We start from the raw sequence: 24400 nt of genomic DNA, 5'->3' as shown, positions 1-24400 counted from the left end.
TCCTTCCATCCCACCCACTTGGTACCTTCTTCATACCACAATCCCTTGAATGAAAAAAAAAATTTGAGAATATATTGATTCTAAAGCATATATGTGTGTGTATGTGTGTGTGTGTGTGTGTGTGTGTGTGTGTGCGCGCGCACGTAAATATTTTGTATGCACACAAAGAACACTCCCCCCCTCCCCCGTCACAGTCCTATGGCTCACTTACAAAAATCTTTCTCTGGTTTGGAGAAGAGCTGGAGCCAATCAGAACTGGGCCTTGTTCTCATTATTTGGCTTTTAACATGGCCTGTGGGCCTTCCTGTTACCGGGAAGGCATGCCCAGAGTACCCCTCTGATGAGAAAGGGATGCCAAGTTATGGAAATAATGGTTAGAGAGTAAGCAGCTGAAAGCAGTGAATTTTCCTCCTTTTTTTCCTCATAGTGCTGCTTAAATTTATGAAATTTATTTAGGAGGTAGTAAACATTTTTTATGGGATCCAAGTTTCGTTCTTTGCGTGTTTCTCATGAAATAAAACCTATTCTAGTTAAAATAACCCTAACCCTCAAAACAACAACAAATAAACCCCAAACCTAAACCCCACCTCGAAGTCCTTCCTAGCTGTGTGACCCTGGGCATGTCTCCCGTTGTCTGGGCCTCTGGTTTCCTATTTTTCCGAAGAAAGGCTTGGCTTCAATGGCATCCAAGGCCCCATCCAGCTCTAAGTCTAGGCTCTCTTGTGATCTTTGAGTTTCCTACCAAGTTCTAGGCCCAACTTGTGTCTCCATCACTTCTGTTTATGACAGATGAACTAAAAAGCAGTCTGGCCAAGAGGCTTTCTTCATCTACTTGGGTTTCCTATGAGGATCTCCTATGGACCACATTCCTGGGACTCTCTGAGGTGGCTCTATGGTGTTTCTGGGTTGAGATGTCACTGGCACAATGTCATGTGTAGACAGGAGCCCCTGAAGCTCCTCTTCAACTACAAGGAATCTCTTTTGGCCTCAACTAGGGACTGGAAAGGGTTCATGACAGAAGCAAACCCTTGTCCCATTTTAGAACTCAGTTGATTTCTGTCATCTGAAGGGAGAAAAGTTAGCTTGATTCCATTGTGGGCCCTACTGTCTCACTTTTTGGAACAAGAGCTTCTTTAGGCCAGGGACTATTTTGCCTCTCTGTTCTCAGTGCCTCACGCAAAAGTGCTAAATAAATACTGACCACTGGCATCTCCCAGGTGCTTGGTTTGCTCCAGGCATTGTGCTATATGATAGGAGGAGAAAGAAAGGTGACAATAATCCCTTTCCTCAAGTAGCTCCCATTCTAGGGGGAAAGACAACTGTAAATAAATCAGCAAGAGTATATAAGCCACATGCAGAATGGATGGAAAATCTTTTAAACAAATTTATATGAATTTAACAGATTCTTGGAAGAAGACAAGCCTGTAAGAGGTAGGTGAACTAAGAAGAAAAAAGAAAAGAGGAAAAGAAAGCCTCACCCCTAAAACAAAGGCTGTCCGAATGGCTGCTGGCAAATCTGGAGAACTAAAAGTTGAGGGTTTCCCCCGTGGTCTGGAGTAGTGACTGGGGACAACTTCGTTTGAGTCTCCTCTAGAAACATTCTTAAAAACCTGGGTCTCCTCAGCAGCAGCAGCAGGGTTAAATTCAGTTGGAAGTGTCATCTATGGATGAAAAAGAATAAGAGGGGAAGTATTTGAAAAAAGAAAATATCACAGCCCCACCTAAGAGTCTTTTCAAATTAAATGGTGACTGGCTCTTTGCTTTTGTTTAACAGATATCACTATGGAAATGTAAACACACACCAGACTCTGGTATGGGTATCTGGTGAGCTAAGCAGCCCTGATATCTCACATCACAGTGAGTAGAAAATGAGGCCTCCCCATACTAAGGCACATCTTGATGCTTTTGTTGCCTCCTCCATGCTTGGTATGACACCTGGCAAACAAGAAGTGCTTATTAAATGTTTCTTTCCTTAACAGATCAACCCCTTATTTGCTATCTCTGTGTGCTCTGGTTCACATGAAGTTCAGAGAAGGCAGTTTCTACCACCATAGGTGGGTGGGCATTTGGTGACTGTGTGGCCTTGTCCTATCTGTCTACTCAACTGTACCCTCTGATCCAGCAGTCTTGCTCTGCCCCATCTCTTGCCTTTGTCCCTAGACTTCAGTTATTCCCCTGGCCTGGAATCCCTGGTTTCCTCTAAGACCTGGCTTCACCATGATTTTCTGCAGCTCAGTTTTCATCCTACCTTCTCCCATCTATTTGCTAGGGACATCTCCTCTATGCTGACTGTACGGGTCTTTCATATCCCAAGGCATTTACATTTTATCTCTTGTCTGGTCATTCAGTTGTGTCTCTTTGCCACCCTGCATGGGGTTTTCTTAGACGAAGACACTGGAGTGGTTTTGCCATGTCCTTCTCCAGTAGATTAAGGCAAAAAGGGTTAAATGACATACTTAGGGACACACAGTGAGTCTCAGAGGCTGGATTTGAACCCAGGTCTTCCTGGCCCTAGACCTAGCACTCTATCCACTAAGACACCTAGCTTTGGCTCTGGCAGGATGGAAGCTCCCTTCAAATAGAAACTGTTGTTTGTATCACTGGTGTCAAGCACAAAATAGACTTGGGGCAAATGTTTGCTGACTGGTGTCCTGGGAAGGCCAGGCAGGCCAGGCCAGCTGACACAGATGAGGTTGGAAAGAGCACAAGACAGATAGGAAGAAGTGCTGCAAAGCAGGGCCACAGCCCAGCCTCAGTATGCGGCCATTCCTACCAGGAGAGTCAAGACCTTCTTTTCATTTATTTATTTATTGTTTGTTTTTTTTTTAGACCCATAACTTTTGTGTATTGGCTCCTAGGTGGAAGATTGGTAAGGGTGGGCAATGGGGGTCAAGGGACTTGCCCAGGGTCACACAGCTGGGAAAGTGTCTGAGGCTGGATTTGAACGTAGGACCTCCCGTCTCTAGGCCTGACTCTCAATCCACTGAGTTACCCAGCTGCCCCTGAGTCAAGAACTTCTGACCACTCTGATCCTAAGGGTTTTCTCACTAGGGATGCCTTGAATGCCAGGTTTAAGTATCTGAACTTTAGTTGGTAGCCACAGAGAGCCACCAAGTAGAGGGCTAGGTCCAGATCAAATGTATAACTTGGCAGCCACACTTTGGACTGAGAGATCTTGAGGAAAACACTATGATGATGTAAACTGCAATAGACTTCAATAAAAACTTCTTTTAAAACAAGGTGGGAGGGGGAGAAAGCCTGTTAGGGGGCTCTTACAATACTTCAAGCAGATGAGAATGAAGGCTTGCCCTGCAGTGGTGACAAAGTGGTGGAAAAGAGACTGGCGAGGCCAGAGACTCAGAAGACATTAAGGGAAGAAACATCAATAGGTTTTGGCAGTTAATTGGAAGTGAAGGAGATAAAAGAGTTGAAGATAACATCAAGGTTTGGATCCTGGGACCCGGAGTGAATGCTGAAGCCACACAGAGAATTAGTGAAGGCACAAGTTTGGGGAAAAGGTGATAAAGTTGGCATTGGACGTGTTCCATTTGAGATGCATGAGACACCTGAAGATAGAAATGTCTTCTGGGAAATTAGAGATGGAAGTTTAGAACTTGGGAGAGGGCTCAGAGCCAGAAATAGAGACTGTGGAATTATTTGCTTAAAGGTAAAAGTTGATGTCAAGGAACAAAAGGTAGAAAAAGAAGTTAGTGAATGAATAAGGAAGCTAAGAGTTCTTGATGTGCCAAGGCCTGAGCTAAGTAAGCTCTGAGGCCAGACAGAGAAAAGTGATACAATGACTGCTCTCTAGGAGCTCACACATTCTCATGGGGGAAACAACCCACAAGGGAAAAGGTAGCTAAGCTGCAGGGCAGACAGGTCAGAAGTGCTCCAGGTAGAGGTAAGGTAGATGATAGGGTCCAGGGGTTCTGAAATTACCTAACTGGTCAGGAATAGTGCTGAGGGCCTGAGCAGGGAGGTAGGGCAGATAGGAAGAAGCATGGTTATGAACTTTCATCTTAGCTAAACTATGCAAGCAGTCAAGAATCCTGGACCAAGAGCAAAAGCAAGGAGAAGAGGCACCCCTGGCATTGGCAGATCCTCCTGTCATCCAGTTGTCCCAAAAGGGTTCTGGGATGGTCTGGGACAAAGAGGGTAAAAAGGGCAGGGGCCTGAGGAACACACAGCCTAAAAGGTTGGGAACAGACCAAAAAGCCAGTGGGGAGGCCGAACTGTCAGAATGGACAAACTCTAGCCGCCTCTCCAAAGGACTGGTCTGAAGAATCCAGAAAAGGAAGTGATGATCCCAAGGAATCAGAAAGGCTTCGTCAGGAGAGGTCATAGCAGGCCATGCCGATTTCTGGTCTTCTGACAAGATTATTAAAGAGCCAGTGCTTCTTTTCAGGATGGACGGAGGGCTAACCAAGATGGTGCTACCAGCTGAAGGGCACTGACACAGAGTTACTTTCCTGAATTTTAGCTCTCTCTCAATATGGCCTCATTTCCCCAATCATTTAAAAACGATCAATTGCAAACGTACCTATCTGCTACAGAGTATGGCAAAAAGGGCACCAGGCTGGGAGTCTCAAAAACTCGGCTCTGAATTCCAGCCCTGACCCAAGCTGCAGGCCTGTTTCCTTGTCCCTGAAATGGGATTAATGATCATACTGGTATTACCCAGCCTATAGGGTTAGGAGGAAAGTGCGCTGTAAATGAACAAACAGACAAGCCAAACAACCCTGACCTTCCATCTTAGATTCAATACTGTATCAGTTCCAAGGCAGAAGAGCTGTAAGGGCTATGCAATGGTGGGATTAAGTGATCTGCCCAGGGTCACCCAGTGAGGAAGTGTTTGAGGTCACATCTGAACCCAGGACCTCCTGCTGCCAGGCCTAGTTCTCGATCCATTGGTGTGACCTAGCTACACCCTCGTTAAGTGCCTTTTAATTCAGTCATCATTTACTAAGCCCCCGACTATGTGCCCGGCACTGTGCTAAGCACTTAAGAGATGATACAAAGGAAGCAAAGGACAGTCGCTGCCCTTGGGGAGCTAACAGTTGTACAATGTGCAAGCAAAACTCGAGTACAAAGCAACCCTAAACAGGAGAAGTGGCAGAGAATTAACAGAGGGCAGGCCCTGGAGTGATCAGAGGTTGGGGAAGGCTTCCCAGAGAAGGTGGGACTTGAAGGAAGCCAGAGAGGTCAGGAGATGGGGATGAGGAGGAGAAGGCAGAAAGACAGAGGGTCTCGTTCACAGAATAGCTAGAATATGTGCTGAAGATTAAGGTGTCCGATGCCTGGAAAGGGGGGAGAGGCCTGGGTGATGAAGGGCTCTGAATGACCAACACTGATCCTGGAGGCAACAAAGAGCCACTGGAGTTTACTGAGCAGACACGAGGCAGGCAGACCTGCTCCCCCACACCCAGCAGGCTGTTTCCGTGTCTGAGGTCACATCTGAGCAGTTCTTTCTGACTCTAGATCCAGAGCTCTCTCCAGCACTATGTTTGATTTTTCACTGGAGAACCTGGGTTCAAACCTTGGCCCTGAGGCTTGGGGTCTCTGATGTCTCTGAGCCTACTGGGGTGGGGCTGGGGAGTCGGCCTAGATTAGACAGTTTCCAAGGCCCTTCTGGCCTTCAATCTCCCCATCTCCTACACAAACACTTACAGACTTACTTCCAGAGTCTGGCTAGTCCCAGGTATGGAATCCCCACCAGGATGGGCCGACAGCCTCAGATTCGGTGACCTGGAGAGAACACTAGATGGACTCGAAGAGGACTAAAAAAAAGAATGAATGAAAGTCAGGCATTGTGTTCTCCGGATGACAGTGAACAGCCTACGGATGAAAAGAAAACAACATGAAACTATGCAGACCACATGACGGAAGAGGGCATCTGGGGCAGATTTCCATTTTCTCTAACAACAGAAAGGAAATCAAAGTCATTTCCCATACCCAGTGTTGCCAAGCAATTTACTTGTTGAGGAGGTTTGTCCCCCAAGTGTCAGGTCTCCTGCTGGTACCACCCCCACCTGGTCAGTGGATGCTCATGCATTCCTAGGGGAGCTGGGATCTGTACCACACACAACAGCACCTCTTGATAAGCCATTATCTTTACAGAATCTGGAACCAGAAGCTAGAATAGCACCTCATTTAGAGCTAGAGGAACGTCCAACTCCCAAGCCCCAATACAGTGCTGGGCACCCAGCACCCAAATCCTAGCTTGCTGCCTTACCATCCTGGATAAAGTCAAAGATACGAGTTGGGAGCAAGCATCTTAGCAACATAAAGAATGAAGGCAGAATTATTAAGCCAATCATGTACATTCCAAAGTTTTCAATGTCTTGGGGAAGGGAATTTGGGTGCTGCCTCCAGAGGACACCTGATCCCACTGACCATCTAACTGAAACGCACGAAGCTGGGGATGAGAACATCATTGAGCATCAAGACAAACGATGAAGGCAATGTGTGAATGTTCTGCCAAGTCTACCCACAGCATATCATACCCCCCCCCACCCCAATACCTGCCATTGGTCCACTGCCTCAAAATTGTTCCAAATGGTTTTAGTGCTCCCACATTTGCCCCAGGGGCATTTCTTCTGCTCTTCAGAGGCTTCTTTTTCTTTCTTCTTTAAAGCAACCTGTTCATCTTTAAACAACAATGTCCTTTTCACAAAATGTGCAAAAAAAAAGAAATACTGTACATTTATCTGACAAATAACACTAACTTTCCTAAAGAATTGAAATCTGACGCTCATCGAAGGTTTTCTTTATTTTTTAAACCCTCACCTTCGTCTTGGAGTCAATACTGTGTATTGGCTCCAAGGCAGAAGAGTGGTAAGGGTGGGCAATCAGGGTCAAGTGACTTGCCCAGGGTCACCCAGCTGAGAAGTGTCGGAGGCCAGATTTGAACCCAGGACCTCCCGTCTCTAGGCCTGGCTCTCCATCCATTGAGCCACCCAGCTGCCCCCCGAAGGTTTCTTTTAAAGAGACATGAACTCAGAAGAGCCAGGGAGTTTATTTCTTGAACTTTTGCTTATTCATGGTAATGGTAATATTTACTTTTTCTCAATATTTTCTCATCTGTTATTCCAAATAGTCAAGGAACAGGGCTGCAAAGGCTGATTAAATATTGTAGTTAACAGAATAAATACATAAAATATCAAAAACACGAGGATGCAAGAGAACACGATGTTTGACCTGGACAGCCATGAACTCTAATAAGGATAAAATAAAATCAAGTCTTAGCCCTGTGAGTGAAGCAGAGTGCTGGGCCTGACAGCCAGCATCAGCAGTGTGTGTTCACTGGCCTGCCAGGCATGGATCAATGATCTTGGGAAACTGGTTCCTGAAAATGCTGACCCAATTATGGATGACTGTTGAGCAGAGTAAAACGTCTTTAATTAACTTTCACAGTAATGTAGGGGGCAGAGCCAAGCGGATGGCTTAGTGGCAGTGAAAGCTGGAAGCCACTGAGAATCCTCTCAGATCACTGGACTGTGCCCTGCCCTAGTTGGACATGAAGACAGAGCACAGGCACATCAAAGCTGCTTACTGGATGGTTCCCAGGCTAAGCTTGTGCGAGTGGACATGGAGGTGCACACACATGGCTTGGTGCTCTCCTGGCAAAAGCTCAGGTATTACAAGGGCCTTTTTCAAACCAGTTTTTTTTTGTAAACAGTAACTTAAGCACAAAATAGTAGTTAACGGCTACTTATGGACAGCCCACTGTGTTCGACAAACTGTGAATCCTACAGTATTTTGATGAGCAAAATGTTTAATATATTAGATAATAGCTAATCACTAAAGTGGGATATGATTGTTCGAAAACCCTGCCAGCGGGCCACCACCTTCCTTCCTGTTAGGTCTTTCCTGCTTCCCCCATCCCTGTCCCCTGCCAGTTAACCTTTTCTTCTTTTTCTATAGTTACATGATTCATGTAGTCTCCCTCTCTGCTCCCAGAGCTGACAAGCAATTCCACTGGGTTATACATGTATTATCACTCAAAACCGATTTCCATATTATTCATTTTTGTAATAGTCATAAAACCAAAACCCCAAATCATATACCCAAGTAGATGAATGACAAATCATATGCTGCCTTCTGCATTTCTACTCCCATAGTTCTTTCTCTAGATGTAGATAGCATTCCTTTTTATGAGTCCCCTGGAACTGTCCCGGATCACTGCATTGCTATTCTGCTAACCTTTTCCGAGGCTTCTTTTCCCAGCCCTAGCAGGGTTATTAAACCTAACCTCAGGGGTATTAAAGGTTCATGGGAGATTGAGGTCCATGCCAAAGCCTCCCTGTAATGCTTGTGGGCTGCCCAGCCAGCCTCCAACAACTGTCTCCTGGCTGTGGCTACCTCCGTTGGAGACATGGAAGCTCTGGAAAGAAGCACTAAATAGGCCTGATGGTTGAGGCTCACCTCTGTTTTTTTGGGTCTATACAACAGAGTGTATGAACTCAGGCCAGAAGTCCCCCAAATGCCTCTGATGCCACCCCTGTCCCAACTCCCTATTGTAAGAGTTAAAAATTAATGGTTTTATTGGAATATATGAAAATTATAAATCATAATGGTAGTCACTGATTCAAAGTAATATTGCTCAAAGTCATAATGACTTTAATAGTTTTTATTTACAAAAGAAGTGGAAAGAGTGAAAGCAGAGAAATACAAAAGGGTAGAGAGGACATTAACTTATCTAACTAAATAACTAAATATTGCTCCGGTACTCAATTCAGCCAGGACTTTTTGACCCTCAACCAGAATTAAACTCTCTAGAAGACAGGAAGGGAAAGCCAGCTATGTAATGATTATGTTATGATTCCCTTTCACCCAAGTTCCCTCCAAGAGGCAGGTCAAGACGATGACTCGAGCTGAAAGTGATTCCTAAGGCTGACTTTCTTCCTTGAGCCAACCTTCTTCTGGAAGCTGACTTCCTTCTTGGAGCTGACTCCCCTTGCTCCAGAAATTCAAGGCCTTTTATATTGGCTTCTTGTCTCTTCCCCTTTTCACAAGGGCCAAAGTGTTTACTCAGAGAGTAAACACAAGTGTAAACTCAGAATTCCCTTTTATAATCCCCCCTGTGATTCGCTGGGAGACTAGTCTCCCCAATGAATCGTTTACATAATCAGAACCTACAAAAGATACGAGATAACAGGGAAAGGAGAGAAAGAGAGAGAGAAGAGAAGAGAAAGAGAGAGTGCAAACCAATGTTTGCTAGGCTCACTGACAATAAGACAATAGGGGAGGGGACAATAGTCCCCTTTGGCATAGTTCAATCAATTATGCTCCATCGTTCATTCTGGCTCTTCTGATGCTGGGGAGGTTTCCTTCAGGCATTTCATGGTGCCTTCTTCAAACAATTCATCTTCTAGATTTGAAGAGTTATGGAATTCTCTTTCCTGAAATGTTTCTTTCTCAAAAGATTTTTTTTTTTTAATGACAATTATACAGTCCTCCCCTGGGGATGGTGTTGACCAACACTCAGATCAACTCAGGTAGTCACTGAAGCTCATGGCTTTCAATCTTGGCTGAAATGCTCCTTCCTTTGGCATGGGACTGTACCAGCTCTAAAAGACATGTCCCATCCATTGTAATGTAGAGGTGAGATATTTAGGGGTACCATGCCCCTTAGGAAAACTTTTCACCTTCCGGATGAGACGTCTAGACATCTCATCTACTACATTTTTATAAATGTGGAGGTGGGCAATATTATAGTGCTACTGCACTTCGCTTTTTAAGGGTTACATAGGTTCATTACTATGTAGGGGAGAATGGACTAGGATAACTGGTGTTAAGATATCAGGATCTGGGAAATCAAAGGTTTCATTCTCTGATTCCAAAGTCCTTTCTCTCCTCTCAAAACTTCATAAAGGTTCTTGGCCATTTCTCTGGGGTTCCCTTCATTGAGGGGGATTTCCATTCTTGATATAGCATGGATGAGCCCCATTTCGGATATATTGTTTTGAGTCTTGATTTGACTCATTTGGATTATTATCTCTGTAGTTTTTTTTTTAAACCCTCACCTTCCATCTTTGAGTCAATACTGTGTATTGGCTCCAAGGCAGAAGAGTGGTAAGGGTGGGCAATGGGGGTCAAATGACTTGCCCAGGGTCACACAGCTGGGAAGTGTCTGAGGCCAGACTTGAACCTAGGACCTCCTGTCTCTAGGCCTGGCTCTCAATCCACTGAGCCACCCAGCTGCCCCCTCTGTAGTTGTTTTGATTGTGATTGTGATTATTTCCATATCTATAATTATTGTTATTTCTGAAATCACTATTATTCCTAAAATTTGTGTTATTAAATATTTGATTCCAGTTTCCACAATTTAACATAAGTGGCCTTTTCCCCCACATAAATAACACTTTGGTGGTTTATTTATGGATTCTTGCAAAGAGGCTATGGCCATTGCTTGATTTGCTTTTTCCAGTTTTTCTCTTAAAATTTTATTTTCTTGGGGCAGCTGGGTAGCTCAGTGGATTGAGAGTCTGGCCTAGAGACGGGAAGTCCTAGGTTCAAATCCGGCCTCAGCCACTTCCCAGCTGTGTGACCCTGGGCAAGTCACTTGACCCCCACTGCCCACCCTTACCACTCTTCCACCTATGAGACAATACACCGAAGTTAAGGGTTTAAAAAAAAAATTATTTTCTTTAATTCCTCCATTGACTCCCTGTAATTTTCTTCATCTTTCGTCTGGTGGCCATTAAATACATAAATGGCTACTCTCGTCAATTCTTCAAGGCCCATATCAGACCAATTTGGACAGCTGGTTCTAAAATAATCTTTTACAACTTTACCGCAGTTTTCTACAAACTTCTGTCTAATCTGTCTGACATCCCTTACTCTGGAAAGGTCCAATTCTAAATATCTACCTCCCAGCTCAACAAGTCTATTCATGAATTGGGAGGGATTTTCATCGTTTTTTTGTTCTAGGTTTTTAAATTTCATCCATGTGTCTAGCCTGGCATAATCATGTGTAATCCTGTTGATTATTGGAGTTCCAATTTGGGTCCTCAGGTGGCCATTTAGTTGCTTCCTTCCTTTGCTCTGATTAGTAAGAGAGGCAATTTTATTTTTCTCTCTGTCAGAAAAATTTCTAATAAATTTTCAATGTCTATCCAGTTGGGGTCTAATGTTCGAAAAATGTTCTCTAATTTTTTTATGATTAAGATTGGTTCTTTGAAAGTAGTAGTATCTTGTTTGAATCTATCTAGATCTTGGGGGATGAATGGTGTATGGTGTCTTAAAGACACTACATCTCCATTTTTATTGAAGGTGGGTACTTCCTTTAAGGGGAATAAGCTTTTAACTGAATTATTTTGTGTTGATTGGGCAGGGGGTGGGAACAGTCTGATAAATCTTTCTTTTTCACTCTGGGGTTTTTAAAAGTTTTTCTTGATGTTTTTTATATATGCCTTGAGGTCCTCCAAACTCTTCTCAAGTTTCTTCTCACGGTTACTTGAGATATTTCCCAGTTGTCTTTCAAGATCATTCATGTTACTTTCATTTTTAGCTTTTAATTCAGCTCTGAGTTCAACTAAACAATTGTCTTGTTTCTTCTTAAGGAAGAACATGTAAAGCACCAGGCCTATATATCACTGGCTAGGAGTAGTGCTATATGGAGCCACTGTGAAATGTTCTCTGGAATTATGAGCCATTTTATATATACAAGAAATAGCATTTTCCAAATTTAGGTTATGTTGCTCAGCATCATGTTTGGTTGCTTATTTAATTTTAGAGTTTAAGAGACTTATCTTTCTTTAGCTGAGGAATTTAGCTATTAATTCAGCTATTGCTGGCTGAGGGATAGTTTAGATAGTAGAAAGGAAAATATCAGAAGATTATGGGTTCTTGTCAAATCTTGGTGGTCACCAGAAATGTAAGGGTTAAAAATTAATGGTTTGAAAATTATAAATCATAATGGTAGTTGCTGATTCAAAGTAATATTGCTCAAAGTCATAATGACTTTAATAGCTTTTATTTACAAAAAAGGTGGAAAGAGTGAAAGCAGATTAATACAAAAGGGTAGAGAGGACATTAACTTATCTAACTAAATAACTCAATATTGTTCTGGTGCTGGATTCAGTTAGAACTTTTTGACCCTCAACCAGAATTAAACTCTCTCCAGAAGACAGAAAGGGAAAACCAGCTATCCACTCACCCAAGTTCCCTCCAAGAAGCAGGTCAAGACATGACTTGAGCTGAAGGTGATTCCTGAGGCTGACTTTCTTCCTTGAGCCAACCTTCTTCTTGAAGCTGAATTCCTTCCTGAAGTCCAACTCCTTGGAGTTGACTCCCCTTGCTCCAGAAATTCAGGGTCTTTTATAATGGTTTCTTGTCTCTTCCCCTTTTCACAAGGGCCAATCACAGCTTCCAAATTGCCCCACACTGCCCAGAGTGCAGTGTTTGTGAGAACCACTTCTCACCTTCTGGAGAGGTGAATACTCATCAAAAGAGTTCACTGATTCCTGGCTGACTGAGGTGTTAATTCTCATTTCCTGGCTGATTGAGTTGGTGGAGAGCTCAACCACCTATGCTAATTAGGGGTGTTCAAGGTTTTGTTGATTCAATTCAAAGGAGAGTTAATCCAGTCTTTACAATCTGGTGAGGTACTAAGTAAGTAGGGGGACTTAAGTTATTGTTAACCAAAGTGTTAACTCAAAATAGACAAAGGGAATAAAAGATTCCCTTTCACAAATGTAAAGAGAACAAAGAATTCCCTTTTACACTATTCTCAGGCTCTCCCTAAATCTTGCCTTTCCTCTCCTCTCTAGGCAATTAGAGGATTCCATCCCTCTTTTCAGCCCCCTTCTCGCCACATGCACTGTCCTCATTTAGTCATCATTTCAGAAATGTTGCCTGACTGACCTCTTCTGGGGTTCACTGTACCAGCTTTTTGGTTGGTTTCCAGCCTTAGCCCATCCTCTACAGAATCATCAAAGTGACCTCCCTAAGAAATGGATCTGAGTGACCACACCACTGGGTTCTTGCCCTCTTTCGGAAGGGCTTAATCCACATGACTCCACTTCACACTCTCTGCTCTGGCCTAACTGTCCTTCCATCTCTCACCTCTAAGCCTTTGCAGAGGCTGCTCCACAGGCCTAGAAGGTTTTTCCTTCAATGCTCAGTTTAGGGGCTACCTCCTATGGGGAAACCCTTCCTGGAATTCCCCCCCCCTCCCTCTTGGCATTGCTTGCACTTCCCTCAAATTAAGCTTGTATTTAAGTTCCTGCTTACATATGTTATATCCTTCAGTAGAATATAAAGCTCCTTGGAGGGCAAGAACTGTTTATTTTTATCTTTATGATCCTGGTGTCTAGGATGGTGCTTTTCAACTAGAATGTTTTTTGAATTGTTACAATAAGATATTTTATTTGGCCACTCAATATCCAGTATTAAAATACTACATTACTAAGTTAAATTATTAAATAGCAATACAACATTTAACTAAAACTTTAATAAAAATAACAAACTACATACCTAGTTCCTTCCTCCACTGGAATTTCTTTGCTTCCAGCAAACTCTTCTCTCTCTCTCTCTCCCCTAGAGTACTGAACATATCAGATGGTTTCCATACAGTCTTTCTAGGGAAAAGAAAAAACAACAATAGAAGCATTCTTACTTTTATACGTTTTGGTAAAATCTGTCCCAAGGAGACTAAAGCCAAGTCTTTTATGTAGTTTCAAGTTTCCAGAATAATCATCACTCATACATGTAAGAGAAAACAGAAAAAAAGTTACCCACATGGCAAGTTTCTGCTCACACGGCATAGATGTCTTCTGTTTTTTGTTTAACACAGAGATACTGTCATCTGGGATAGGTGAAATGTCTTCAGCTTTTTGAAGTAATCCCATAATGTTCTCGTCCTTTGACTCATTAGGAAAACTGTTAAGATGTAAGTTGTTTTGACCTGGGAAAAGAAAATATATGCTTTAAAAAGAAGATTGGATTTCGCTTCTCACATTGTATGGCATGTTTTTTATACAACTTATGTATTTTGTTTAAAAAAACTTCTTAAGTACAATCAATGGCTAATTCTGCCCTTAGTTAAGTTGCGATTTTCAGCATAACATCACATTGGGGGTTGTTCTCTCCCAGTCCACATAGAATAAATCCTATGTTGTCACTGTTCCCATCTTTTTCTTTCTTTGATAGCAGCCATATTAGAAGCCCAAGAGAGACAGAGAAGACTCTTAAACAGGCCTCTGAATTATTTCTGTGTCCTACGTAGCCACACAACTTAGAAAGCTCATACCTTCTTAGTCTGTTAGAGGGAAAATGTGCATATGGCAAGTACATGAGGGAAAGGAAGGGAGGGTCAGGAAGAAAGAAGGTAGTGGCATGAGGGAGATTTTTAAAGCTCTTTTTGGAGAAACCTTTTATGACAAAGGTTCATTATTTCTCAATACTCTGATTTCACAGAATAGCCAAACTATGAACATGTAAACATCAGCAGGAAAACAAATACTAATAAATTTGGGACGATCCTTTCAGACTTTCACTTTGTTTCTTTACATTTTTTATTTTATTTTTAGAAACTCTTACCTTCCTTCTTAGAATCAATACTGTGTATTGGTTCCAAGGCAGAAAGAATGGTTAAGGGCTAGGAAATGGGGGTTAAGTGACTTGCCCAGGGTCACACAGCCAGGAAGTGTATGAAGTCAGATTTGAACCCAGGATTTCTGAGACCTTCCATCTCTAGGCCTGGCTCTCAATCCACTGAGCTACCTACCAGCTGTCCCACAAACTATCACTTCTAATAAAGCAGGTATGTGTAGAGATAATATATAATATAGAGATAACAGAAGCCACAGTAAGGGCTAGCCAAGGTGGGGGTTAAGTGACTTGCCCAGGATCATACAGCTAGGAAGTGTGGATCTCCCATTTCTAGGCCTGGCTCTGAGTCACCACTGAGTCACCCAGATGCTCCTAGTAATTCACTCTTAAGGCTTTTAGTGCATGAAAATAGAATTCTGAATTCTGCCTACTTGAGCACCATTCGCTAAATTAAAATAAGGCTTCACAAAAATATCTTACATTTTTCTTCTTTCTTTCCACTCTCAATCTGTGAAATAGGTTTATTCCCTTGGCCGACAGCCATCAAAATCTGTTGGAGCTGTTCCTCTGTTAGACATACCAAACTATTCCTAATATCTTCAACTGTCATGTGTTTCTTCTGAGGCTTCTGTTTAAATACTGCTGACTGTTTGTCATGTTTAGTCCTCCAGGAGTCGGGGGTTTCAGCTGTACCGTTCCTCTGCACACAAAGACGGCCAGTATCTGGGTCTTCCTTGGAGAAACTCTTTGCTGGTGAGAAAATCATCCTGCTCTTATCACCTTTTGCCTGGGAAGGGTCAGAGGCTGCAGTTCGACTCTTCTGTAAAAGGCTCTCATGCCTGCCATCGGTATTCTGTGTTGATTTAAGAATATGTCCAGTCTGTGTTGTTCTCAAAGACTGTTTTGGAATCTTGGCCTTATTTCCCATCTGTTAAAACACGGCAGTTATATTCTTATGGGAAAGGCAACATGAAACAAATAGCCACAAGCCAGACTCTTTCCTTGGAATTAATCCTCCACATGGGGCCTTTAGTGCTATTTACTTACATGATGTACAGAAGACTTTCTTACCAGACCCTGATTCTTAAGCTGTGGATGGTTTGCCACCAACAGCAATAGATTACTTAATTTTAGGGAAGTAGGAAGTACCATGATTTCCACCTGCCTCTGGAACATGGAGCATGGCTGGCCCAAGCTACTCCTCTTGTCTCCCTCCCTCCACCTCCTAACGACCCTGTTTCTATCCAAGATACTGTCGTTCTTCCAGTTCAAAAAAATGGAAATGGGAAGCCTTGGAATCATTCTAGACTTTTTTCATTCACGTCCTCTTTTAAGACATCAAGTGATGTTGTTTCTCACTTCCAAAATTTCTTCCTCCCCACTGGCAAAACCCTAAGACCAGCCTCTCCTTGCTGTGCCCCTAGATTACTGTAGTTGGCTTCCAGGTAGCCTTTCTGCTTCTGACTCTTTTTCCTTCAGTTTTTCAAAAAACCATCATGGTTCCTTCTCCTTGCAGGTCTACTCTGCCTCCACCTCCAAGCCTCTCCCATCTTGCAGCTATGCCCTACCATATCCCCAGTGTTCCTGAGCCTTGGCCCTTTGCTTCAGGAGACTTTCCAGGATCCATTTGGGCTCCATCTTCTCTAAAAGCCACCTGATAATCTGAGTAAGGGTCTGACCCAAATGAGACAAGAACAACGTAGAGCTTTGGTTAGGTCATAATTTGAATACATTAAAGTATTATTGATCTAAATAGATTACTACTTAGCCTTTCGGATGCTACTGGGCCCATTGTGACCCTGGCTCTCAAAGCCTATGGAAATGGAATATAAAGTGCAACAGGTTTTACCAACCTAGAAAAAAATCTGAGTTCTTGTGGCTGTGTCTGTAGCTCAAACCAAGTATGCTAGGAATTAGATGATGAATTCTTGGGTCATGGTGACCCATGAAACAAAGAGAAATACAAGATGCCCTCAGCCCCATGCCAGCTTCTTTCCTAATGCAGTGATGGCCTGGTAAAGAGGGAACAGAGAATGTTGAGAATCAAACAGTATTTAGACCGTTAATAAACACTGCTTTTGATTTCTGAAGTGTGGGCTGCTTATCAAGTGATCAAAGACTCTGGGGATGATTAATGGAAGCAAACCACTTCAAAGTTCTTATTCTTGTTAAATAAATCAGAACACATAAATAAGAAGTTTCAAGTAAATGAAAGTTCCAAGGTTCTCCTTGGGGAGGCAAAGACAAGATAAGCAGAGTTGGTTTTGTCATGGATTTGAAGGCAACAAGAAATATCATTTTGTGGAACTTATGGCTAAATCATTTTGCACAGTTGATGATAAGCAAAGAGGTCATCAAGGAAATCATGGCAACTGGTGCACCAGCATCTATTTTTTTTTTTTTAACCCTTCCTTTCTGTCTTAGAATCAAAACTGAATATTGGTTTCAAAGTAGAAGAGCAGTAAGGGTTAGGCAGTTGGGGTTAAGTGACTTGCCCAGGGTCACTCAGCTAGGAAGTCTCCGAGGCCAGATTAGAACCTAGGACCTTCCGTATCCAGGCCTGGTTCTCAACTGAGACACTTAGCTTGCACCAGCATATACTGCAGAAAATGAAGAGGTTAGTGATATCTCCTCAAGGAGCAATATGGGATGGGAAGAAGTGGGGAATGGAAAAAATAGGATGGAAAATATGGTAAAAGATTGCCTGATAAATTCACGGCCTTTTCAGTTGCCATTCTACTTGATACTTTTTGGTGGCTTTTGACACCATCAATGATGCTCCTGACCTTGGATACTCTCTTCCCTTGGCTTCTGTGATACTCCTCTTTTGGCTTTCCTTCCACCAGTTTCCTTCTCTATTTCCTTTGCCGCTGCATCATCCCTTCTTTCCTGCCTCCAAAGGTGGTCGTCCCTTAAGGCTCTGTCATGGGGCCTCCTCTCTTTGCCTTCTATAGCAATGCTCTCATGAATTCAATCATCATCTCAATAGAGATGACTTGCTGATTTCTCTCTATAGTTTAATCCATCCCCTGAACTCTAGTCCTATGTTACCAACTGTTTGTCAAAAAAAAAAAAAAAAAAAAAAAAGAAACTAATTTTTTTCCCTTTTTGAAATCACCTTCCCTCCAAATGTCTTTCTGAGGAGGGCAACACCATCCAAAAAGCCCTCCAAGTTCTGCAATCTGGGAGTTTGGCTTGGGGCTGCCCTCTCCCACCATCAATGACCTTAACTTTCTCTCTCTCTCTCTCGTGTCCATGCTCTTCTCCATTTTAGACCCTTCTCACCTCTCGCTTGGATTATTGCAACAGCCCAGAACACTCTCCTCTCCTGTCTAGTTCCCTCATCACGAAGCTACCAAATTCACATTCCTACAGAACAGATCGGTCTGTGTAACTCTGGCATTCAAATGTCTTCTGTGGCTCCTACTGCTTCTAAGAGATCATTTTAAAATCCTCAGCTGAATGTTTAAAGCAATTATTATAGGTCTGACATGACTTACTCAAAGCCAGCTACTTTAGGTGATGAAAAAGGGGAACTAGATAAAGGAAAAAAAATATGGACGATGAATATTACTATTCTAGCAAGAATAAGATATGGCAGGTGGAAAGCTAGGGAACTACACTGGGTCTCCATGGACTTGTAAAGTCCTGGGGGAAGGCTTCTACTATATTGGTAGGTCACTCCATGTAGAAGTTTTGGAAAGACGTGGACAAAAAAAAACCAAACACAACCCAAGAAGACAAGGATAGGCTACTAACTAGAAGGCACTTAGTTACTTGGCACCTTGAACTAGAATGATTTTTTTTTTTTCTGGTGCCGTCTACATTTTAAAAAGTCATTCTGATTAGTGCCTTTAATATTTAACCCCAGTGAGTTCTACTTTTATCAACCCAATATGAGGACTCTTTCGGACAGTGCATGCAGCATGTCCTACCCATAAGCCTCTGTCTCTACATGGAGAGAGACAAATGACCAAACAGAAGCTCAAATAAAGGATAATCGGGGGGAGATACATTCATGATGTGGGTTCAGATGTGTAGACATGGAACCCAATATGCCTGTGAATGGGGATTGTTTCATCCTTTGTACCCAGCTCCCCAGCACCTAAGGGAGTTGTTTGGAATCAGTAGTTGCAACATAAATACTTGATTGACTGGTGCCTTTTTACAGTTACATTGACAGGATCATACAATGAAAATTCATATTCAGAATGACAAAATTGGGTTAATGGAAGTGTTGGAATTGTGAAATAGAAAAATAGGAAGGAATTTTGTGTTTACGAAGCCTGGAAAATGAACTAATACATGCGCCGAAGACTTCTTATAGGATGCAGAGCAAGGAAGGATTTCCTGAGTGCCCGACAACCAAAAATGTCTTACTTTGTTCTAATCCCAAATTGCCCAGGTACTCGCCCCTGTATTTTAAAATGCCAGCGTTTATAAGGCTTAGAATTTATTCGGATCAGAATTCTTTGAAAGTACTAAAACCAATTAAAGCCAGATGATGCTTTCTATATAGTCTTCATGTACTGCTTTCTTCCATTTCACCGATCTCCTTCTATTTGTCTTTAAGTCACAAATTGACTCTGCAATTGGGCTTGGGTTCGGAGCTACCGGGACTAAGAATGAAGAACAGAGCAAGGAAACCAGGCATTGGGAATTTTGATACAGAAGTTCAGGCGCTTCCTGACTGACTTTCAGACGTGGAAGGGGCTCTGAAGAATTTGACATTTTTCTCAGCCTGTGAGAATGCCTCAAGTATAAGATCTCGAGGAGACTGAAATCTGGAGGCAGAAACCAGCCTTGCATTAGGCCCCGGAGTTCCTCTAAAATGGCCCGAGGCCTTAACCACTATTCATTTTAACTTCAGCTCATTACTGTAAAGGGTTTATAACAACAATGAAAAGAATCTTCTCGTGCCTGTATACTTCACAAAAAGTACCACAAAACATTAAGGTTTCAGACCCCCAAACGCCACCTGTTAAATGCACAGGGGACAGACAGAAAGAATGCAATATCCTGACAATGCTGTTTTTTATGGTTCTCTTCTTGTAGAAGCTATTATTATCTTTGTTACTTTATACATATTATATTGATCATCTCCATCAAAGAGCATCAGATACAGAATATCTGTCTAAGAATCAAGATTTGGGTTCGAATCTGCCTCTAACACTTATTACCTGTGGCTTCCTTTTCTCTTTCTCTAAAAATTACAAATAGTGCCTTATTGATGTCACAAAGTTACTCGGAGGCTTGAAGGAGAGAATGTAAAACATTTTGTTAACTTTAAATTACACTGACCCTCCTCTACCTCCTGCTTAAACTTACCGGTTTCCAGAAGTCTCCTGATTATTTGGAGACGGGCTCCACAGAGGGTTATGAAGCTAACATTGCTCTATATTGCAACATGTAAATCAATCACAGAAAAACCTTGTCCACCTGGTCAACTACAATTCCAGAACTGAGCTGGGCTGTCATCAATGTGGCTAGAATCACGGAACTAGAACTCCATGGCTACAGAATTGGCAGATGAGGGAACTGAAATCATTAGACTGATTCTGCATCTTTTAATCTATTCTATTTAAAGTTCGTTGATCATGTCCTGTTGTTAACTGCCCAACTCCAAATTCTGCCTCTGACTTTAGCTCAGGGGGGCAGCTGGCCTGCACCAAGTTCAGTTTAGGAATGGAGTTCTTTGGTTCATCATTGTTCTTCTCTTGTGTCAGGAAAATCTGTTACCCTCCAAGGCTGTCTGGTTTGTTATCCAAAGAAGTCTGGGCCACCATCTCTAGCCTTTCAGGTAGACTCAAAAAAAAAACAAAAAAAAAAACGAATTTTTCTTAGGCACAGGAGGGAAGGAGGGGGCTGTTGTCAGTCCCTCATTCCCAGTTTCTGATGAATCAGAGCTTGTTCCCCACCTACGAAGGCTTATTCTTTGTTCTGCAGGTCCCTCGAAACCACAAAAAGGAGGGCCATTCCCCAACCTGGGATCTTAGCTTTGCTGGGGACGTTGAGATCCTATTTATTGGTAATTTGTGCTTTACTGATAAATCGATTATGCCTCAATCAACCTTTGGGCTTCGGTTTACTTCATTTGACAACAGCAGCATGTGGATGATGGAGTTCACTTGTATTTTAGGAAAAACATTTGAAAAAAGGGCAGCTGGGTGGCTCCATGGATAGAGTGTCAATCCTGGTGAAGGGAAGTTTTGGGTTCAAATCCGGCCTCAGATACTTCTGAGCAAGTCACTTAACCCTACTTGCCTAGCACTGCTCTCCTGCCTTGGAACCGATATTGAGTATCGATTCTAAGACATAAGGAAAGGGTCTAAAATTTTTTTTTTAAAGTATCTCTAGCTGCTTTGTAGAGCAGATGGAGTCAAGTGTCTAGACTAGAAAACAGAATACAAATGGGGCAAATGGCTGCCTCTAAGAATTGGTCATAAGGACTCAATATCCTGTCAGGAATTCTTCAGCGGAGGGACCCTGGCGTGCTACTGAGACTCTCAGCAGCTACTGTTGGCATGCTCACGAAACGTGCAAGTGGCCCTAAGCTGGGAGAAACAGTATACTGGCTGAGAGTCAGGATCCAAAGAAGATATAAACAAGCCAGACTATTAGGTTCAATCTAATGAGATAAAACTCAGTAGAGATAGCTATAAAGTCTTATGTTTCCTAAGCAAAAGAAAGCGAAGACATGCCTGAAAAATATCTGGGGATTCTGGGGGATCACAAGCCCTGGGATGTGGCAGTCAAAAAGGGCAATGCCTCCTGGGCCACTATAACTGGGGCAAAACCTCCAGGAATGCCACTCTCCCTGGAATAGCAGGCAATAGACTTGGACATTGCTTTAGCGGGGCCGTGGCTGACACCTGTATTTTCTTATGGGTGTTGCTATTTAAAAAAAGACCCTGAAATAAACTGGATGGTGACATAGAGCCCAAGCCATATCAAGTTTAGCTTTGAGATCTGATGAAGAAAAGACTCACTTGAGAAAGGGACAAGGCTGTCACATTCAAGAAGGACTAAATTTCTTCTGTTTGGCCTCAGAAGACAAAACCAAGAACAACGGGAAGAAGGTACAAAGGGACAAATTTAAATCTGATATCAGGTAAAACACTCTAGTTATCGGACTTGGACAGAAGCAGAATGGCCTGTCTCGAGGGAATGTGGGCATTTGGAGGTCTTAAGTCAGAGACTGTATGAGTGCTTGTCCCAAAAAGCCCTGTAATTCTAAGTTTATATATATTCACAAATGAGGTATGACTAGCCAGTACCACAATTGGGTTTGGTGTGTGGCTTAAGGAATAAGTCACATGTTCTTCACCACCACTTACTTACATCCTTCTAAATGCTCTATCTGGCAAGAAAGTTAGTACTATGGCTGGGTTAAAATGGCAAAGAGACCAAACAAAAAACCCTAAAATTGTGTCTGGTTGTTTTTTATTCAAGGATGTGGAGAGATATTGAAAATTATTCTCTAAGAGGGCAAAAGGGATTGCAAAAACAAAGTTTTGGAAGAGAAGAGGGAGAATTTCCAATGAAGACGCATTTATTAAGCACCTATGTGCCAAGAATTGGCAGCAGGGCCCCAAAAAAGGGAGGAAGAAGAGAAAGGGGAAAGGGAGCGGCCAGGAGAGCAGCAACAAATTAAAGGTGCTCTTTTGGAGGCATGAGCACAGCGACTGAAATGGAATTCTTGGAAGAAAGGAAGATGAGTATTATAGGAACTCAAAAGAGCTTTGGTGTTAGAGAAGAAATGAGAACCTCAGGGAGAAAAGGGAAGAATGCAAAGTGACATATGTAGGTTTTAAAGTAATGGTCCTTCTTCCCCCCCACCCCAAGGACTACCGAAAACTGTCTAGGGCAAAAATACAATGTCCATATTTCTAGTATGGTTCAGCCTTGGGTCAGCCTGAAGGTATGGAAGCTGCTGAGATGACCTCTTGGAAACTAAAGCTTTCATCCTCTTATTCTTCAGGTAAAACTTCAAGAAGTGATATTAAAGAACTGCAATTGACACTAAGCAGAGTCCAAATAAAAGTGGTTCTGCTTACCTTTGGGGCAGTTTTGGATTTCCGTTCTACAAAAGAGAAAGGAAAAAAATAACGTGTCAACTAAAAATGTAAGATACTGACATAGCATTTTTATAAAAACTAAAAACATCTTTTCAAGGTAGAATTTTTAACATAAAAAACATAGCTACATTTCTCCTCTGAGATGTGATTTCCTTTCATTAAAAGCAGTTTAGCTAAAGAAAACAACAAAAACCCTGAAATTCTAACATCATGTTTAGGCTTAAAAGTAAACAAAACAAAACAAAACAAAACAAACAAGACTATATTTAGGCAAGATGATAATTCTCTTCCAGTCATGGAAGGATATTCTCGTATTATTGTCCATATCAGTCATTTTTTAAAGCAATAATAGAAAACTAGTCTATACACAGAAAAGGGAAGAGAAAGTCAGGGGAGAAGATATATCATATATAGATGATAATAATTCTCTATATCTAAGAAATGACAAGTGAAGGCTTTAACACTCTAGTTCTACATTTAATATTTTATTATAACATAAATCAAAGTTAGAAAATACATGTAATAGCTCAGCAGCAAGTGTGATTGTAAGATAATATACACTAAGATTCTGAAATTCAATCAGTCTACATACAAAAACACAAATGTGGAATTAAGTTTCATTTGTTATTCTTTAGGAAACAAGAAGACATCCGATTCCCAAAGCTAACGATCACACTATTTCATAAACTATATATAAATGCTGTAAATTCACAAATATTAAAGGGAAAATAAATCAAGTAACTTTAAATAGTCAGATAAAAGCAAATGCTCAAGCACTGAGGGGCGTTAGTAGCATTTTAAAAGTAGAAATGCAAATGACAGCCATGATCCAGACAGCAAAACAGTGCCATATAGAAGGAGATATTCATTAAAAATTCAACTTGTATGGATTTTTGTGTTTTATACGTATATTTGGGTAAGACTAAAAGGTTGACAACAATTATGTTTATAAAAACTTCATACCGTATGGAGCCAATATTAGCTTTGTTCTCCCATCCAATAATTCTGTTTCAAGCTTTAATCCATCCCTATGAAAACAGAGAGTTGCTCAGTATTACTTATTTTTAAGGAATAGTGAACTTTTATGCTGGAAAAGGTTACTTACCAAACACCCTAATTTGAATAATGAAAAGTCCTTTGTCATTTGAATTAACACAAAATTCTTTTCGACATCACCCAAATCTTAAAGGATTTTAATCTGGCAAATATTTTTTTTTAAACCCTTGTACTTCGGTGTATTGTCTCATAGGTGGAAGAGTGGTAGGGTGGGCAATGGGGGTCAAGTGACTTGCCCAGGGTCACACAGCTGGGAAGTGTCTGAGGCCAGATTTGAACCAAGACCTCCCGTCTCTAGGCCTGACTCTCACTCCACTGAGCTACCCAGCTGCCCCTGGCAAATATTTTTTAAAAGCAAAAAGGATTTACTACAAAGGATAAACTATCGTGATAAAATTTCATGCCATTTCTCACTGCATAGGAGTTGATTTGTAAATCAGACCTAGTCTTTAAGTTGTTATTTTTTAATTGTTATTCATTGTAATAAATAAATTAATGGAAGACACTGGAGAAACACTTATCCCCTAGAAAATGCAACCAATGCCAGTTTAAAGTGACAGGCACCACTTGGCCAAGCCTTCCATTTGCATTCAGAAAGGGCCAGCCTCTGTGCCAGGCATAGTCAAATATAAATGGACCCCACTGGCTATCACTACCCCTAATTCCAGCACTTTGCACAGTGCCTGGCACACAGTAGGTGCTTAGTAAAT

At 41.9% G+C, this 24400-nt stretch overlaps 1 protein-coding gene across 3 annotated transcripts in view; it reads right to left on the bottom strand.

The window, feature by feature from the left end:
* Positions 1 to 24400, bottom strand: part of CCDC66 (coiled-coil domain containing 66) — a 57411-nt gene that overhangs the window by 17788 nt on the left and 15223 nt on the right. Inside the window, exons 2-9 of one of the 3 annotated variants that reach the window (XM_044684151.1) lie at positions 23598 to 23662; positions 22614 to 22639; positions 15037 to 15484; positions 13744 to 13909; positions 13480 to 13583; positions 6522 to 6646; positions 5676 to 5777; positions 1479 to 1661 (exon numbers count right to left, since the gene is read on the bottom strand). In XM_044684151.1, coding sequence (XP_044540086.1) covers positions 1479 to 1661; positions 5676 to 5777; positions 6522 to 6646; positions 13480 to 13583; positions 13744 to 13909; positions 15037 to 15484; positions 22614 to 22639; positions 23598 to 23662 — 1219 coding nt within the window. Of the gene's footprint in view, positions 1 to 1478; positions 1662 to 5675; positions 5778 to 6521; positions 6647 to 13479; positions 13584 to 13743; positions 13910 to 15036; positions 15485 to 22613; positions 22640 to 23597; positions 23663 to 24400 lie in introns of those variants that run through there. The other 2 variants (XM_044684748.1, XM_044685299.1) reach the window with 2 other exon arrangements.

This window comes from Gracilinanus agilis, chromosome 1 (genome assembly GCF_016433145.1).
Source record: "Gracilinanus agilis isolate LMUSP501 chromosome 1, AgileGrace, whole genome shotgun sequence".
Taxonomy (NCBI): Eukaryota; Metazoa; Chordata; class Mammalia; order Didelphimorphia; family Didelphidae; genus Gracilinanus; species Gracilinanus agilis.
The sequence above is the reverse complement of the archived record's forward strand: the minus strand, read 5'-3'. Positions and strand labels throughout refer to the sequence as shown.